This window comes from Ornithorhynchus anatinus, chromosome 1 (assembly GCF_004115215.2).
Source record: "Ornithorhynchus anatinus isolate Pmale09 chromosome 1, mOrnAna1.pri.v4, whole genome shotgun sequence".
In the NCBI taxonomy this organism is placed as follows: Eukaryota; Metazoa; Chordata; class Mammalia; order Monotremata; family Ornithorhynchidae; genus Ornithorhynchus; species Ornithorhynchus anatinus.
Genome location: NC_041728.1, coordinates 144305319 through 144322622, shown reverse-complemented (window position 1 = coordinate 144322622; position 17304 = coordinate 144305319). Strand labels below are relative to the sequence as shown.

Below are 17304 nucleotides of genomic sequence, written 5' to 3'. Positions count from 1 at the left end.
GAATGGTCGATTGATATATGGCAATAAGTTTGCTAATTGTCTCAGAAGTTGGCTCATTGTCTCTACTGAATTTATTTGGGATATAAGTATTCTCTCGAGGTTAGAATAGGATTTCGGTGTGAATTAGATATATAGCCTTCTGGCTCTTGTCAACCCAAACCGCTCTACCTGTGAGTAGCTGTGATTCAGTGATTCAGGCTTTAGACATTCAGAGCTGAACAATGATATAATTTAGAGCATGATCAAGAGCTCCTCACAGCTTCCCTGAACAAAAGATCAGAAATGAAATCTGAAAAAAAAAATCATTTATGGCACAGGGCCACCTCTTAGTGAATAAACAGAGCAATCATATCCTGGAAATTTACCCTTAATCTTACTTACCTCTGACTGCTTTAACTATTATGAGAAAATACAGAACGATGAGGCCGGTAGAATGACCCTTGTTGGAAAGGGTAAAAACTCCTTGCCCTTTGCAAACACAGGATAAATGAAAAAATCTAGACCAGCAGGGCTGCGTGGGACACTCCAATTGAAACTGATTCATCTTAGTAATCGGTGAAATACAGATAACATGTAAGATCTCCCTAGCTCTCCTCACACTTACCGATGAAAGACAGCGGTGACCCACCTGTAGGTATCAGATGCCTGATGGAATCTAGCATTACTGAGCTGCTGCGCTGTCTTTTTTTTCCCCCTCCCCTTTATAAAATTTGCTCGTTAGGCTGATTTTAAATTTGGTTTTACTTCGTTCAAGCGCTGGGCCTTTAGGATCCTGCTAATTTGCACGTAAGGATTAAATAATCTGAAAAAACCCCCACAAAACTTCAAGTAGCACTGCAGAAAGTCAGAATGGATTCAACCTGTGGGAAACCTAACCCTAGAATAGACATCTCCCTCAAAGGAACTCTATGATAAATAATTGTCATCAGTTTAATTTGCTTCCTGACAGAGGCCATAAATCATGCTTCAAGAGCTTTGAAGTTACTATCAAAGAGCAAAGTAGGCCAAAATTTCACAGTAGGAGATTCACATTCCTAGTTTTTGGAACCAATAAAACTATAATATTGGATTTTTAAAATCAGTGACAGTAAAGGCAAACTTTATGCCACCTAAATCCTAAAAAATAACCACCTGGAATTGAAAAGTGTGGGCAATCTATGTTTGCTCTGCAAAACATTTCTAATTTTATGATGAATTTTCAATTTATACATTGCGGCATTTTCTCCTTCTTGCCCAACCATAGGAAAGCTTTCAATCAAATATAGCTGGTGATTCAAATTATGCCGGGTTTAAGGATTTAGTTTTTAACAAAAGAATATTGCTTATTTTTGTGCACATACTTTAAGAATGAAAGTCATACTCAATTGGCTTTTGGGGACCCATCAACAGTAAATTTTTATATTTCACAAACCCCATGGAGGCAGCATGGTAGAGTATGCACAGAGAATGGATTCTAAAAGCAGTAAACTAAACATGGAATTAAATCTGTAAATCTGTAATCCTAAAAGACTGGGGGAGGCAGTGTGCAAATCAGATATACAGAATTATACGAGCCCATTTACTTAAATTAGGAGCGTGGCTTAGTGGAAAAAGCACGGGCTTGGGAGTCAGAGGTCGTGGGCTCTAATCCCACTTCCACCACTTGTCAGCTGTGTGACTTTGGGCAAGTCACTTAACTTCTCTGTGCCTCAGTTCCTTCATCCGGAAAAGGAGGATTAAGACTGAGAGCCTGAAGTGGGACAACCTGATTACCTTGTATCTACCCCAGTTATTACAACAGTGCTTGGCACATAGTAAGCACTTAACAAATACCCTCATCATCATTATTATTATTAAAGGATGAATTCTCGCTACTCAAACGGAAAATGTACTCTACTGACCTTCCGTGTTATCGGATTTGTGCACTTTTATAAAAAGTGTGATTCTTCATTCACCTAAAAAAACCTTGAAATGTGACAGCAGGTTTTAAACTGAAGGAGTAATACTAGTGCATAATTTGCTAACCCTGCACTAATTTCTGTCAATTGTAGTATTTCAGAGATGCCTCAGTCATCATGATTATATAAGCATTTTGAATGGACTTGTCCTTTCAATGGGTCCAGCCCAAGTCTGCAGCCTGTGCAGACATGAAAACAGAAGTGAAATTACAATAATTGCTCTGAGCAAACATTAACATGCAGGTTATAAAATAAAGCAAAGGAAACTACTGCAAAGAGTTAGCAAGCATGAGCTATTGACATCTGGAATTAAAAATGACTTAGAAAAATACTGAGATGTGAAAACAAGCAGTTAAGGCAATCCTGTCTAAAATCACCTACATGCTGTGAAGTTTGTAGGATGCTCTCAAATTAGGCAGGGCCTTTAAAAGATACCAGATCACTTAAAATTTTGATTAAAAAAGATTATACAGATGGACTGTGTTTTACCTATGAGAGCCACTCCAAAAAAAAAAAAAAGCAGAGTGTCTATACTCTCTAATCAATGTATCAAATTCCTGTTTTGGAAAGGAAGGAGTACACTTTACACAAAAATATTTTATCAGCAGCCTGTTTTTGTCAAAAAGACCAATAATCAATTTCACAGTTCAAAAAAAATACATCAAAATATTTTACAATTCATTATATATTCATCAGGTCCCTTAGTAAACATACCAGTCAACTGAGGAGGAAATACCTCAAATTTGATTACGCTCAGTTTTACAGAGGATACTGAGAGTCAAAAGAAATTTCATCTCCCAGGTAAAATGTCAAGTGAAATCCACAGTTCTTATGAAATAGAAAAAGAGAAAAAAGAAACCCAATCCTTTAAGTACATTCTTTATCACGATCTATCATTCAATTACATATGCAAGCCTCAAAATCTGAAAGGTGAACGCTTATTTGTAGCTTAGGGAGATAATACATTAAAAGATGACCCACTGCATTTTAGTGAGCAAGCTTCTAAATTCTTTAAAAATCGGACTTTTCGATTACTATTTCAGATCAGATTTTTAGAAACTGGAAACACTGGACTGAGCCAGTGAAATTTCAAATAATACAGTATCGTGCTTTGACAAGGATTATTCTCTACGCTATTAGTACAGAATGGTACTATAAACAAATTCCCAACAATTAATGGATCAACACATTCAAACTGCAAAAAATCCATTACCTAACCTCTGCCCCACCTCCAATCAGAGTTTTGAACATTTCTTTTTGTCGGATGGTTTGTTTTTATTTTGTTATGGTAGAAGTTGTAGAAGAGTGCCTGTGGTCAGATTTAAAAATGGATTCCAACGATTCAGAACTACAAATTCCTGTTTTACTTTGTCCTGCCGATGCCTCAGACTCCTTTCCTAACCTTCATCTAACACTGCCTCGCTTCTCTTCTGCTTTCCCATTTTTAAAACATCTTGTTTTTGGTCTGTTTTTAATTACTTCCCTCCTATACAGAACATTCTCTAAGCTACTTTAGCTGTGTTAAACAGAATAAGGCGTGCAGGAAAATCTGGGAGTTATAAACTATGTAGATTATTAATTTTAATTTGGATCTAAAGAGTGATCTACACTGATGCAGGGAATGGACCTAGTTTAGTTTTTATGCTAGGAAATTATAAAGACTACACTTTAGTGATTTCCACACTGCTGTTGATCTGGGGTAAAACACAGTTTTCTGTTTAATCTTTAGTTATTATCAACAGTGTTTCAGATGTTCCATTTAACATAATTTTCCTACAATCTCTTAGAAAAAGTTAGATAGTATGCCAGCTGTAGATTAATAAAGATGCAAAATGGTGATTATGTTTTCCACAAGTGGAGTACGGAAGCATGTTAGTGGTGAATACATCCAAATTTAAGCAGGGCTAAGCAAACTTTTTAGTAAAGCAAGAGGTTTGAAACCTGTTGAGATCCTCCAAGGTACACGGGAGAAAAAAGGAAAATGACTCAAACTTTACAAACTGATTTTTCTTGGCAGTTGTCCGTAAAAACAGTATTATTGACACACTTCAGTAAAGTATCTAAACCTTCAACACCACACCAGAGGGCACTTATCACCAAATGTTTTAAAATGTTCAAAGAGAAAAAAAGTCTTGGTAATATTTCACCCTATTTCACTCTCCCAAGTGCTTAGAACAGTGCTCTGCACATAGTAGGTGCTCAATAACGACCAATGATTGACTCAAGTCTTTTCAATTTTACAGCATTTTGAATATTCACATTCTCTGATTCAAACCTTTTAACCAATTAAAAACTACACAGTGTACAGTTTCAAAAAAAAAATATGATAGTCCAAACTCTTCCTTTAGGAAATTGTCAGCATAACCCCAGTATGGCACTTTCTGCCTCTTAAGCTCCACTAGAGTGTGAGAAGCTGCCCAGGCACCAGGCATTTCTTCCAAATACTGAGCTCTCAAGTGAAAACTCTCAGGTGAAGAACCTCAAAATTCCAGGTGAGGCTACTTTCCCAGATGAATGTAGAATTCAATTTTTAAAAACTGACACCACATTTCATCTGGATTGCATTTAAATGTGTTTACAATAATTGTGGACAGTCATGACCATGCCCACGTTGCCTTTAGTGTATATATACATATACACATGTACATATATATATATATGTTTAAATTCCATATCAGCTTCTCTTTCTATATCTACATATCTGTGTTTATATAGATATAGACATGGATACTGAGTTTACATTAAACTTACATTTTGATTTCTCTGCTGTGTGCAATTAATTTATAACCCATTAGAGGACCAAAGTGATCAGGAAGAGAATCCAAACAATGTCCATCTGGTAAATTGATTTAATGAGATTGGGCCACAAAGGGGAGAGGAGCCCCAAGAATGGGGTACCAATAACATCGCTCTACTAATTATATCCTATCCACTGACATGCCAGAGGATATTGTCCAAACATCTCTGAAAGAGGAGGAAGAAAAAGTGGCCAACCTCAGTGTCCCTATAGAGGCTGACAAAAAATTTGGATGCAAAATAAATGTGTGAATATGGGAGAGACTGTGGAATAATGGGTATATATTAATAAGCTTCTATAGTATAAATACCTTTTTCTCAAAAAATACTTTTTGAATAACTTTAATACTCACTTTGATATTTCCAAAAACATGCATGAAAAATGTATTCCATTTAATTGCAAATGGAAAAAAAAAATGAAACTTAAGGTGAACTCTGCACTGTACGGGTCCAAATCCTCCTCGTTCCTCATTTGTTGCGATTTTTCCGTGGGGAGGTCTAGAATTAACATTCTGATCCCTCTAAATGTTGCCCATAGCCCAGGAAGAAGCTCCGTAATTGGTTTCATGTTTTCACTGCTCCCCAAACTGTGCAGATAAGATTCCAAGTCATAGAAAGGTTTGATTTATTGAAAAGAAAAAAATCCTCAGGTGAATTTTTTTAAGATTCCTTCCCACCCCAAGAGCATTTCTCTTCTTTAGAACTGGGAGTCAAAACGTTTCAGAATAACTGAATAGTAATGAAAATAGGTCCTAGATTTTCCATTTTTTGCAATGCCAAATCGCTTTCAGATTTCACTTATACCTAATTGTAGTGATAGACTTTTTGTTGCTTGTCCATTTCAAAACAAACAACACTTGCAAAATAAGAGAACGTGATTCTTTTTCCTTATCTTCATCCATTTCTATATATTTTGTTTTTTGTTTTTTTTTTTTTTTAAAAAGGATACAAACAATCTTCAAAGTTTACCTTTTGGGGCTTAAGGCATAACATGAAATTGCGCATTTTTAAGTAAAGCTTAATTTTGAAATGTACTATTTTAGTGCTATTAAACCCTGTTTGTTGTTTACATCACTTAAATTGTATACTTTATTTCTGCTCTTGCTGTAAATGCTAATGCTGTTCACGGTTTGTGCAATTCCTATGCAACCAGTCTTTTGCCTGCTGACAGCTGACAGTCATTAACGGCGCCACGTATGACCAAGGTATTGGGCTATCAGTTTCTCCGCGGCCACTTCAGTTCAAAGCATGTTGCTTAATTGTGTGGAAGATCCAGTCCATTTTTGTTGTCCAGCCTCCATGGTGTGCATCATTCATTTGCTTCATGAAATACTCCAGAGCCTCCTGCTCTGTTTTATCCAAGGCCAAGGTTTTCCGAATATAGGCAATGTCATCGAAGGACTGTAGTTCTGGCATTCCAGAGCCGAGCATCATAGAGAACAGATTTATGAAGAGATTGGCATGTTGACGAATAGCTAGGTAAGCCTTGTAACACATCTCCTGAAACCTGTGGAGGAAAAAGAGTTGGATCCTCATGAAAGAAACTCCAACCAAACTTTGGGATGCTGAAATCTGACTGAGTGAATGAATGTACCTCAGTTAAATTGTTTCTATATGACCAATACAAAGAACTACTTTCCGCTTTCCCACATGCCTTTGGTGAGTACTGAGAGAACATGCAACATCAAAGTATGGAGTTTCAAGTTTTAACTGCCCACCTGAGATCTATCCCTAGGTCACTCTCTGTGTCCCTTCAATGTAAAGCTTCTACATCACAGTGAATCTCTGGATATTGTTCATCTGTGGATTGACAATGAAGCCTGGTACCTTGATAGGACACCAGACAACTTTAACACTGCCATGTAAGCCAACAGGTAGCTGCGGAGTTGAGTGTCTGCTTTTCCATTGGTTCATTTGTGAAGGCCAAAAAGTAATATCACCACAAATAGCCCGACAGGTCTATTTACTCCTTTTTATGGTATTTGTTAAGCGCTATGTGCCAGGCACTGTACTAAGAGCTGGGGGTAGATGCAAGCAATCGGGTTGGATATAGTCCATTTCCCACATGGGGTTTACAGTCTCAATCCCCGTTTTACAGATGAGGTAACTGAGGCCCAGACAAGTGGCGGAGCAGGGAGGAGAACCGAGGTCCCTCTGACGCTTTATCCACCAGGCCAGGCTGCTTCTCATTTGCATGAGGGAAAGGCTTGCAATTACCAGAGAAGTACTTGCCAAGCAGATGTCTTGCATGTGAAGATATAGCTGAAAGCTTAAATTAACTGAGTATTTTAAAAATCGCAGTCTCCCCACAGCCGAAACCAAAATGATCCCCTATCACAAAGCTTCTGAAACAAAACCCCTACTCTCAAAAGTAAAATGAAGCAAAATGTGTTGAGGGTATATACTGCCAGCACGGGCATCCTTTAGTTCATTAAAAGTCACATGTATGTAATCCACAGATTGAATACTATTCACTCAGGTGGTCTAACAGCAGACCCACCTATTCAGGAAAAGGAAAACTAAGAAAAATACGATATCTGCAGAAACATGTCTAAGGAATTATCACATGCTATCATTAAATCTGCTTAACTTTGTGATTTAAATAGTATGCTTCATGCTTAATATTAAATAGCTACAATCAGTTATATTGAGTGGGAAATGGGATGACTACATCACAGTCGACACAACTGATTGATTTATAATCTTATTCTTAGAGATTACGGTGTGCTTTGTTCTCATCAATTACCCGTTGTTTTTCCAGTAAAGACATATATATTTTTTAAATGGCTATTACCATACATGCTGCCTAAGAGTAAACACAATAAATTTAATACGTGGTAAAGTTCAAATAAGAGTTTCTTTTTTGGGTGGGGCACTTCATAAATTTATTTTTAGATTTTTCAGTAACAGAACGCAAAATTTAGTTTTTACGGTTACACCTGCTTTGAATCAGATGAAAACTTTTACGATCACTGCAAGCTTACAAAGATTAGAAAAATAGTTGAGAGCAATGAATCTATTGTGTTTACATGAAAAATACGCATTATACCTAACACTTGAGTATTTTCTTACTGCGGTGGTATGTTTTCTCCTACTCGTATGCTGAAATACTCTTACCTCTCAAATTCTCTTGTTTTAGTGCATTCTTGGGCACCTTTACTAATCACTATTAAGAAGTCTTGTGTCAAGACAAATGGCACTCGCTCCCGTTTGTAACCAAACTTTTTCTTTTTGTGATCCAAGAAGTGTCCAAAATCTATATGAAACAGCTTTAAAGAGAAGGAAGTTGTTACATTCATGATCCGATTTATGAAGGGTTAATTTAGGCCCCAAATTTCAAAAAAAATCGTTTCTCACTTGTCCATCATCTTTTACCATGATGTTACTATTGTGGCGATCCCCAATTCCCAGGATGAAGGTAGCAACACAATAACCAGCACAGGAGCGTGTAAATAAATCAATGGCAGCATCATACCTACAAAAAGCCAAACGAATACCTGAATAGGCCATCTACAGCATTTATGGGTTTATTTCTCTCTCAGAACTTTATTATTCATTATTTATGCATTTATTCAATTGTGCATTCACTGGTTTATTCTGATTACCCTGTTTGGAAATGCTCTGATGCCCTTCTCTGGTTTCAACGCGAGCTTCTTGTGGGCTTGCCTGTTTTGTACTCTTTTGTTATTACTACGACTAACATCACCACCACTGTGGCTACCACTTAATAATAATGTTGGTATTTGTTAAGCGCTTACTATGTGCAAAGCACTGTTCTAAGCGGTGGGGAGGAAACAAGGTGATCAGGTTGTCCCACATGGGGCTCACAGTCTTAATCCCCACTTTACAGATGAGGTAACTGAGGCACAGAGAAGTGAAGTGACTTGCCCAGAGTCACACAGCTGACAAGGGGCAGAGCTGGGATTTGAACCCATAATCTCTGACTCCCCAGCCCATGCTCTTTCTACTGAGCCATGCTGCTTCTCTTACTACTACAGTCTAGGAACTCTAGGATTCTAATAATAATAATGGTACTTGTTAAGCATTTACTGTGCACCAAACACTGTTCTCCTAGTGCTTGGGGTAGATCCAAGGTAATCAGGTTGTCCCACATGGGGCTCGCCACTTTAATCCCCATTTTACAGATGAAGGAACTGAGGTACGGAAGCGTTAAGTGACTTGCCCAAAGTCACAGAGCTGACAAGTGGCGGAGCCGGGATTAGAACCCACAACCTGACTCCCAAGCCGGGCTCTTTCCACTAAGCCATGCTGCTTCTCTAATCTGCTTACCATTTGGACATCAAAACAATTGAAAAATAAAATGTGCTTGGACAACCAGATCTTTTGAAAGTACTCAGGTACGTAGGAGATTCACAACGATATTGAAAAGAGCTTTCTATTTCTTAAACGGCTGAAAATCATGAATTTATGCCAAACAAATGGCCTCTTCTAATTCTTTTGACATCAACCATTCAAAGATGAATGGCTCTATTTCAAATACAAGGAAGCTTACAGCCCTGGGCATGGAGGACTAAAAACAGCATGGCAGTCCTCTTAGAGGAAACCATATCAGCTGAAATGGTCATAAATAATAATAATGATAGTATTTGTTAAGCGTTTGTTAAGCGTTACTATGTGCCAAGCACTATACTAAGCGCTGGGGTGGATATAAGGTAATAATAATAATAATGAGGCATTTGATAAGCGCTTACTATGTGCCATGCATTGTTCTAAGCCCTGGGGTAGACACAACGTTATCCGGTTGTCCCACTGGGGGCTCACAGTCTTGACCCCCATTTTACAGATGAGGTAACTGAGGCACAGAGAAGTTGAGTGACCCGCCCAAAGTCACAGAGCTGACAAGTGGCGGAGTTGGAATTAGAACCCACGACCTCTGACTCCCAAGCCCGGGCCCTTTCCACTGAGCCAAGCTGTTTTCCAAGAACTCATAGAGATAAATATGTAACAACAGTTTAAATCCCACTGTATTTTTAAAACATTAAAACAAGACTGATTTTTATAGTACTTTACATATTAAGTTCAACGGAAATAATAACTGCCACGCTTTTCATTAGTAATTGAGATAAAGGATCGAGATCACTTCTCATAAAACCAAGTCAAAGGCTGAGTAATGGCAACCAAAACACATTTCTTATTTCATGAGGAAACAAACTATCGTATACTCACATTTCTCCTTTGTTCTTGTCTTTGAGCCACTGATGCAACGTATGGCTATTGAACTGCAATGCACCTTTAAGGCCTCCTTTACACTGAATTTGCATAATTGTATGGGAATTTCTCACCACCTCGATAAGCCCCACACAGTCTCCAATCGAAAGACATCCATAAGGTAACATCCTGAAAAAGAAGAAAAGCAGTGGGCTTATGAAACATTCAAACCATTAGATGATGATCAGAGTAGGGTCTTGCAAAGAGGCTTCGAAAGAGCGGGACAAGGAGCTTACAATCAAACCGGTGGATTAAAAAAAGGCAACATTCTCAATTTATAAATCAAAACCCTTAAAAAATACACCACCATTTTATTTAGTAACCCTTCTCCAATGAAGACCACCAGTGGCAGTAATTTTAATTGGATCGAGTTAAAACCACAGAAATATACCAAGAAAAATCCCCGAGAACACCATGTACTATCTGCTAAGTCCACTGAGGGACGATCTTGGTATTTTTTCTGTTTTGTAAAGAAGCCAAAATGTCCCATTATGAGCCACAAATGAAGTCCAAAGTTCCATAATCCTAGATAGCGCTTAGTACAGTGCTCTGCAAGGAGCAAGCGCTCAATAAATGATTGACTAATGGTGGCCCCTGCCCCATGAGCTCCACTGGAGCAAAGGGACACCCAAGGCTTGCAGGCAGCAGTTTGGTGGCCAACAGGTTTAGGCTGCGCTATCTGCTCAAACTCTCCAGTTGGTTGCTGTGGATGGGTAACGTGTCTACCGACTCTATTACAGTGTAGTATCCCAAGCACTTAGTAGAGTAAGCGCTCAGTAAAGACAATTGATTGATAGTTAGCCAAGTCAAATAGGAAAGGGAAAAAAATAATTCAAATTCGCTCCGGGATATGAATCCTTTCCCCCCACCCTACCACTGTACTGGTTCAACCCCTAAGATTCTGCCTTGACTGCTGCATCAGTCTCCTCACTCACTTTCCTGCCTCCAGTTTCTCCCCACACCTCCCTAACTCATTCTGCTGCCCAGATCATTTTTCTAAAAATCGTGTTCTGCACACATCTTCCCACTTCCCAGAAACCTCTACTGGTTGCCCGTCCAACTCCACCTCAAACAGCAACTCTGCACTGTTGGCTTTAAGGCACTCATGGACTCTCTCGGCTCCCGCTATAACCAAGCGAGAACACTTTGCTCCTTTAACTGTCCCTTAATCTCATCTCAAAATCTCATCTCTAAACTAGCTACTTAACGATTCAATCAATCCACCCTATTCCGAGCCCCTACTGTGTGCAGAGCACTGAACTAAGAAGTTTAAAGGGTACTGCTTAGAGGAAAGAATACAGTTATGGGAGTCCAAAGACCTGGATTCAAATCCTCGTTCCACCACCCACCTGCTGTGCGACTCTGGGCAAGTCATTTAATATTCTGTGCCTCATTTTCCTTTAAATGGGGATTAAATACCCATTCTCCCTCCCCCTAAGGCTGTGAGCCCAAGTGAGAGAGGGGCTCTGTCTGACCTGCTTACTTGTATCTACCCCAGTGCTTGGCACATAGTAAGCATGTAACAAATACCACAATTATTACTATCAGACATAACTGCTGCTCTCAAGGAGCTTTTCTAGTGGGGAGACACGACACTGAAGTAGTTGAGAGAGAATTGGAAGGACAAAACTTGGATACTGTTAGACATTCAGGGGCACAAGGATCTCTTGGATAGAGCAGTGTGCTTTTCAACCAAGTCAGGTTTTTGTTGAAAGCTGGGAAAGGAATAACAGGGAAGGAAAGGGGTGTCCAGCTGCACGTTCCCGGAAGCACGCGAACTGGCTGCCTATATTCCTACAGGTCAATGGAGTAGTCTGGGAAGGGTTTGTCCCCACTGTCAAGGGCAAGTCACCCCCATCTCGGGCGCAGCGTTCGATCCGGTGAGTTCCCAGAAGCCGAACTCTGCTCAGTGTTTGCTGCACTTTGCTCTTTCCGTCTGCAGGCCTTCCGTACTTCCGACCCTGCCGGGAGGAGCTCAGATTCTGCTCTGCGACAGGCGTGTGGTGACATTTTTCTCTCTCTCTGCCTAAACGGCAGCTGTGGTAAAAGAGGCTCGGGACATCTAACTTAAGGTTGTTTCAGTTGTAAGCCTCTTCCACAGCTGCCGTTAAGCCCTAGAGGAACGGTGGCCATGTAGTAGGCGGGCCTGGCCCCACGTACCTGGTGAGAAGCTTCTCTGATTAATCTCTAGACTGCAAGCTCCTTGTTGGCAGGGAATATGTCTATCAACTCTGTTGCACTGTAGTCTCCCAAATGCTCAGGACAGTGCTTGACTGATTAATCTCTCCTCTCCCTATCCCAATCCCCTCCCTCCATAAAAAACCTGCAACTTCAGGATTTCCACAATACCCAGGCACTTGGGGCCGCCATTATAATTTGGCACACATACTCTTACAATGATAATAATGATGGTATTTGTACAGCACTTACTATGTGCCAAGCACTGCTCTAAGCACTGGAGTGGATACAAGGTAATCAAGTTGCCCCACTTGGGGCTCACAGTCTTAAATCCCCATTTTACAGATGAAGAAACTGAGGCACAGAAAAGTGAAGTGACTTGCCCAAAGTCACATAGCTGACAAGTGGTGGAGCTGGGATTAGAACCTATGACCCCTGACTCCCAAGCCCAGGCTCTTGCCATTAAGCCACGCTGCTTCTCCCATCTGTCTCCCCTGCTAGACCGTACACTCCGAGGCCAGGAACCATGTCTACTGACTCTACTGTACTCTCTCAGGTGCTCTGCCCAGGCTAAGCGTTCAATAAATATCACTAATTGATTGATCAGGCAATCACTCTTTGTGTGTGTTGTTTGAAATCCCCACTTTAATCTTCCTTTTGCCATCATCCTGCATTTCCCTTAGTCCTTTTGAATGCTCTTGCTGAAATAGAGCTATTTATGCTAATCCATAGGAAAAGGGGAAGCTCTTCCCCCAGATTGCTTAAAGAAATATTGAAATGAATTAGTGCTGACGTATAATAGCTAGTAACAATAGCATTTATTCAGTTCCCACCTAGTGTGGTGTGTAAACTGGGTGCATAAGTGCTACTGTGGGTGGTTGTTGAGTACACAAGTGTACGGCTGGTGACGGATTACTGAAGTGACAGTTTGAAAAGATTAGAAATCATTTTGGACTACTAGAGATGAGATTTCAGAAGGACTTTGAATAAATCAATCGTATTTATTGAGCACTCACTATATGCAGAACACTGTACCAAGCGCCTGGGAGAGTACGACACAACAGAATTAGCAGATACGTTCCCTGCCCCTAACAAGCTTCCAATCTAGAGGGGGAGACAGAGGCAATATGAATAAATAAAGACTGAAAGAACTATGGTTAGGTGTATTTAAAGGGAGAGGGAGTTCTAGGCAAGGGTTGGAGCAAGAAGTCAGTGGTGGTGCCTGAAAACACCTATTTCTACTGTATATACCCAAGTGTTTGCTACAGTGCTCTCCAGAGAATAAGCTTTCAGTGTAAGCCCGGTGTGGGCAGGGATTGTCTCTCTTTATTGCTGAATTGTACTTTCCAAGCTTTCAGTACAGTGCAGACCAATAAATACAATGCTCAATAAATACAATGGACTGAATGAATGAATGAATACGACTGACTGGTAGGAGAGGGGAGAGTGAAGTACAGTGAATAGGTCAGCTTGAGAGGAATGAGGGGGTGTGCTGGAGTAGAGGGGGGAGAACAGAGTGGATAAGAACTAGATCAGGAGTTTCTGCTCCATGTGGAGAGGAATGGGGAAGATGTGTACTGATGATTTAGAAAACTAATCCAGACAATGAATTCCAGGCAGGGTGACAAATGAGATTTTTATTTGCTTGTTTACTTAATTGAAGGGTTTTTCCAAGTTTGTTCACCCTGATGTTTAGATATTTCAATTTTTCAAATGAGTTTTTTTATAGGCTTCTAAAAAAACACTATGCAATTGTAAGTTTAAAGCTGTCACTTGTACTTTAAAATAGAAGTGCTTGAATTCCAAAGATGTGTTCATAAGTGGCTATTTCCCTGACATTTGGAGCAGCACCTGCTGAGCCACTCCTGGTTCCTGGATATCAGGCACAGGCCTAACGGATATTGCCAACAGTCTGACACTCAAACTTCATTTCCTAATATCACCTGCACCTTTTTCCTGCCTCTTGAGCATCTCACAGTCTCCAGGAAGATCCCAGATTTTTCCGGACATTGCTACCCGTAAAAATTAGGCAGAAACCTGGAGATTGGGGAACTCAAAATTCTCCAAGTTGTCCAAAACCCAGTCCCAAACTGGAATGGCCTTTTTTTAAACGGTATTTGTTACGTGCCTATTATCTGTCAAGCGCTGTCCTAAGCACTGGGGTAGGCACCTGTTTTTTAGATCAGACACAGTCCCTGCCTCATACGGGGCTCACAGTCTACGTAGGAAGGAGAACAGGTATTGAGTCCCAAGTCCAACCTAAATAACTTGTACCTTCCCCAGGGCTCAGAGCACTGTTTGACAGAGTAAGCGCTTAACAAATACCGTAATCAATCAATTTAGAGTTGAGGGAACTGAGGCCCAGAGAAATGAAGTTATTTGTTCAAGGTTACAGAGCAAGCAAGTGGCAGAGCCGGGATTAGAACCCAGGTCCGCTAACTGCCTGTGCTTTCTCCACTAGGCAACAGCACTGAAGGCAGCGATGCCGAGTCACTCATTCCTTCTGCGGTTAGGAGTTGGGGTGCGGTTGAGAGCGCTGCGGAGGCAGGACACTGGGACGGGGGTAGGCTCAGCTAGACGAAATTAGATGCTGGACGTGAGATGTATTCTCACCCTAGGGTCTGGGCCGAGTAACTGAAGATAAGGGGAAAAATGGCAGGAGTCTGAGTTCTGTCACTGAGGGTTTGTTGAGGAGCTATGGTGGGGCGGCTAGAATCAATGTATGTACTGAGCGCTTACTATGTGTGTGCACAGAATTCAACTAAAAGCTTGGAAGATGCGGCCTAGTGGACAGAGCACGGGCCTGGGAGTCAGAACTTGGGTTCTAATCCTGGATCCGCCACTAGACTGCTGTCTGATCTTGGGCAAGCCACTTAACTTCTCTGTGCCTCAGTTACCTCATCTGTAAAATGAGGATTAAAGCTGTGAGCCCCACGTGGGACATGGACAGGGCCCAAACTGATTTGTTTCTACCTACTCCAGGGGCTGGCACATAGTAAGTGCTTAACATGTATCTACCCCAGCGCTTAGTACAATGCCTGGCACACAGTAAGCACTTAAATACATTATAAGAAATACCCTTAAAAGAGTACAGTACAACAGAATTAGCAGACACGTTCTTAGCCCATAATGAGCTTACAATCTAAAGGGGGAGGCAGACATTATTATAAATAATTTATAATATATAATTTAAAGATACGGATATAAGTGCTATGGGGTTGGGGCTGGTATCAAATGTCCAAAGATCACAGATCCAAGGACACAGACGTCACAGAAGGGAGAGCGAGCTCAGGAAAAGAGGGCTTAATCAGGGAATGGTTAGAATGAGGAATCATCTTTTGGTGGGGAGCGTGACTATTAACTCTGTTGTACTGCTCTCTCCCAATTTATTGCTCTCTACTCTCTCTACCCTATTTATGCTCTCTACCCTATTTATTTTGTTAATGAAATGTACATAGCCTTGATTCTATTTAGTTGCCATTGTTTTTACGAGATGTTCTTCCCCTTGACTCTATTTATTGCCATTGTTCTTGTCCGTCTGTCTCCCCCAATTAGACTGTAAGCCCATCAAACGGCAGGGACTGTCTCTATCTGTTGCCGACTTGTTCATTCCAAGCGCTTACTACAGTGCTCTGCACATAGTAAGCGCTCAATAAATACTATTGAATGAATGACTTGCTCAAAGAGAGTAAAATGGCAACACGCGAATCATGGCTGGCTGACGGATGTCCCGTGGAAACTGTGCCAGGCCACATGAATGGCTACGGAGATGTCGGGAGAAAATGAACCTTTTTGTGCCCTTACAGGTTACAGATCATTCCAGAAACTATAAGGAATTTGCATGGAAAAAAGAAAAGCTTGTACTCTCTGAGTTCTCCTCCACCACCCACCCACTCATGCCTCTAGGCTGGGGTTACCTGGAAAATCTTAGAGAGACAGGCCCTGCATATGAAATAATACTGCTGGGCTTAAGTAACCATTGCCCAGCACAACATAATCTTTGAAAATCAAGTATTACTTTGGTCTGGCAGGTTAGTTTCCCAGATGCATTTACAGTATTTAGTATTTCCTGTGAAGCCTGTTCTGGCTTGGCCACGTTATTGTTTAGTCTTTTTATAGCTGCTTACCGGAGGTCAAGACCCTGGTTTTGCCAGATGTTTTCCATAATTCGAATAATCTGAAGTGTTAACATATCCTGACGTAAATCTGAAACACATAAATCAAACTAATTATTCCACGTCATCTAAACAAAATTCAATAAATAAAACATCATTTTCCCTGGAAAATCTTTTTAAAACACAATTTACCGTTTCAAGAATATAATAGCCATGTCATTAACGTGACCTAGGATAATTGGTCTACAATTCAGAATGTGTAAAATAAAAAATGTTTTGATATACTTCCCTGATGAGCAACATGTGAAAATTTTTCTTTTAATTAGTATTTATTAAGCGCTATATGCCAGGTACCGAGCTAAGCGCTGGGGTAGATACGAGACAATCCAGTGGGACACAGTGTGAACGTGTTTTCATAAATAAATCCCATGAAAATTTCTATCGCTGTCAAAACTGAACGGAATTAAACTGTCAGAGAAAACCAAAACGGATCCAAAAGTTGCAGGCAATACAAAGTTATGCCTGTCAGAAATACATGTTCCTGTCTTAGTTTTTTTTTTATGAGGGTTAAGGACTCGTTCACATTTTTGTGTGTTCATTGGTGTCATTCTGAAAACAGTTTTTGAGAGAGTGTTTGTTCTTGGTATTGTTTATAAACCACTTCATATTTTTCCTTACCATCCCCATTTTTAAAGATGATCTCGTTATTCTGAAACAACAACTCTGACATGATGTCTGGGTTCTCCCAATTTAACCACAGTGGCCGTTTTGCAGACGACATAATCCGACATTCCTCGAGCCTTTAAAATAAGAAAAGATAATCACCAGGAAAGTGAACTGACCTCCTAGAGAGAGGCAGTTTGCACATCAACCATCTTTACTAATTTCTGCCCCTTGTTGACAGGATTCTTTTCTAAGGCATATGGTAAAGGAAGACAGCAAGACTTCAGCCATCTGCATTTTCAAACTTTCCTCTGAAATTCTCAAGAAATATGTTATTTTAGGGATCGAAATGGCAGTGATTTAGAAAGTGAGTGCTATTTTATGAC

General features: G+C 40.3%; 1 protein-coding gene across 4 annotated transcripts in view; it reads right to left on the bottom strand.

The window, feature by feature from the left end:
- Positions 1 to 2531: 2531 nt before the first annotated feature.
- Positions 2532 to 17304, bottom strand: part of PIK3CA (phosphatidylinositol-4,5-bisphosphate 3-kinase catalytic subunit alpha) — a 90855-nt gene continuing 76082 nt past the window's right edge. For 3 of the 4 annotated variants that reach the window (XM_029060127.1, XM_007666408.4, XM_001505614.6), the window contains exons 16-21: positions 16934 to 17055; positions 16268 to 16346; positions 9921 to 10091; positions 8091 to 8208; positions 7851 to 8002; positions 5970 to 6240 (exon numbers count right to left, since the gene is read on the bottom strand). In XM_029060127.1, the coding sequence (XP_028915960.1) occupies positions 5970 to 6240; positions 7851 to 8002; positions 8091 to 8208; positions 9921 to 10091; positions 16268 to 16346; positions 16934 to 17055 (913 nt within the window). Of the gene's footprint in view, positions 6241 to 7850; positions 8003 to 8090; positions 8209 to 9920; positions 10092 to 16267; positions 16347 to 16933; positions 17056 to 17304 lie in introns of all 4 variants that reach the window. The other variant, XM_029060117.2, reaches the window with a different exon arrangement.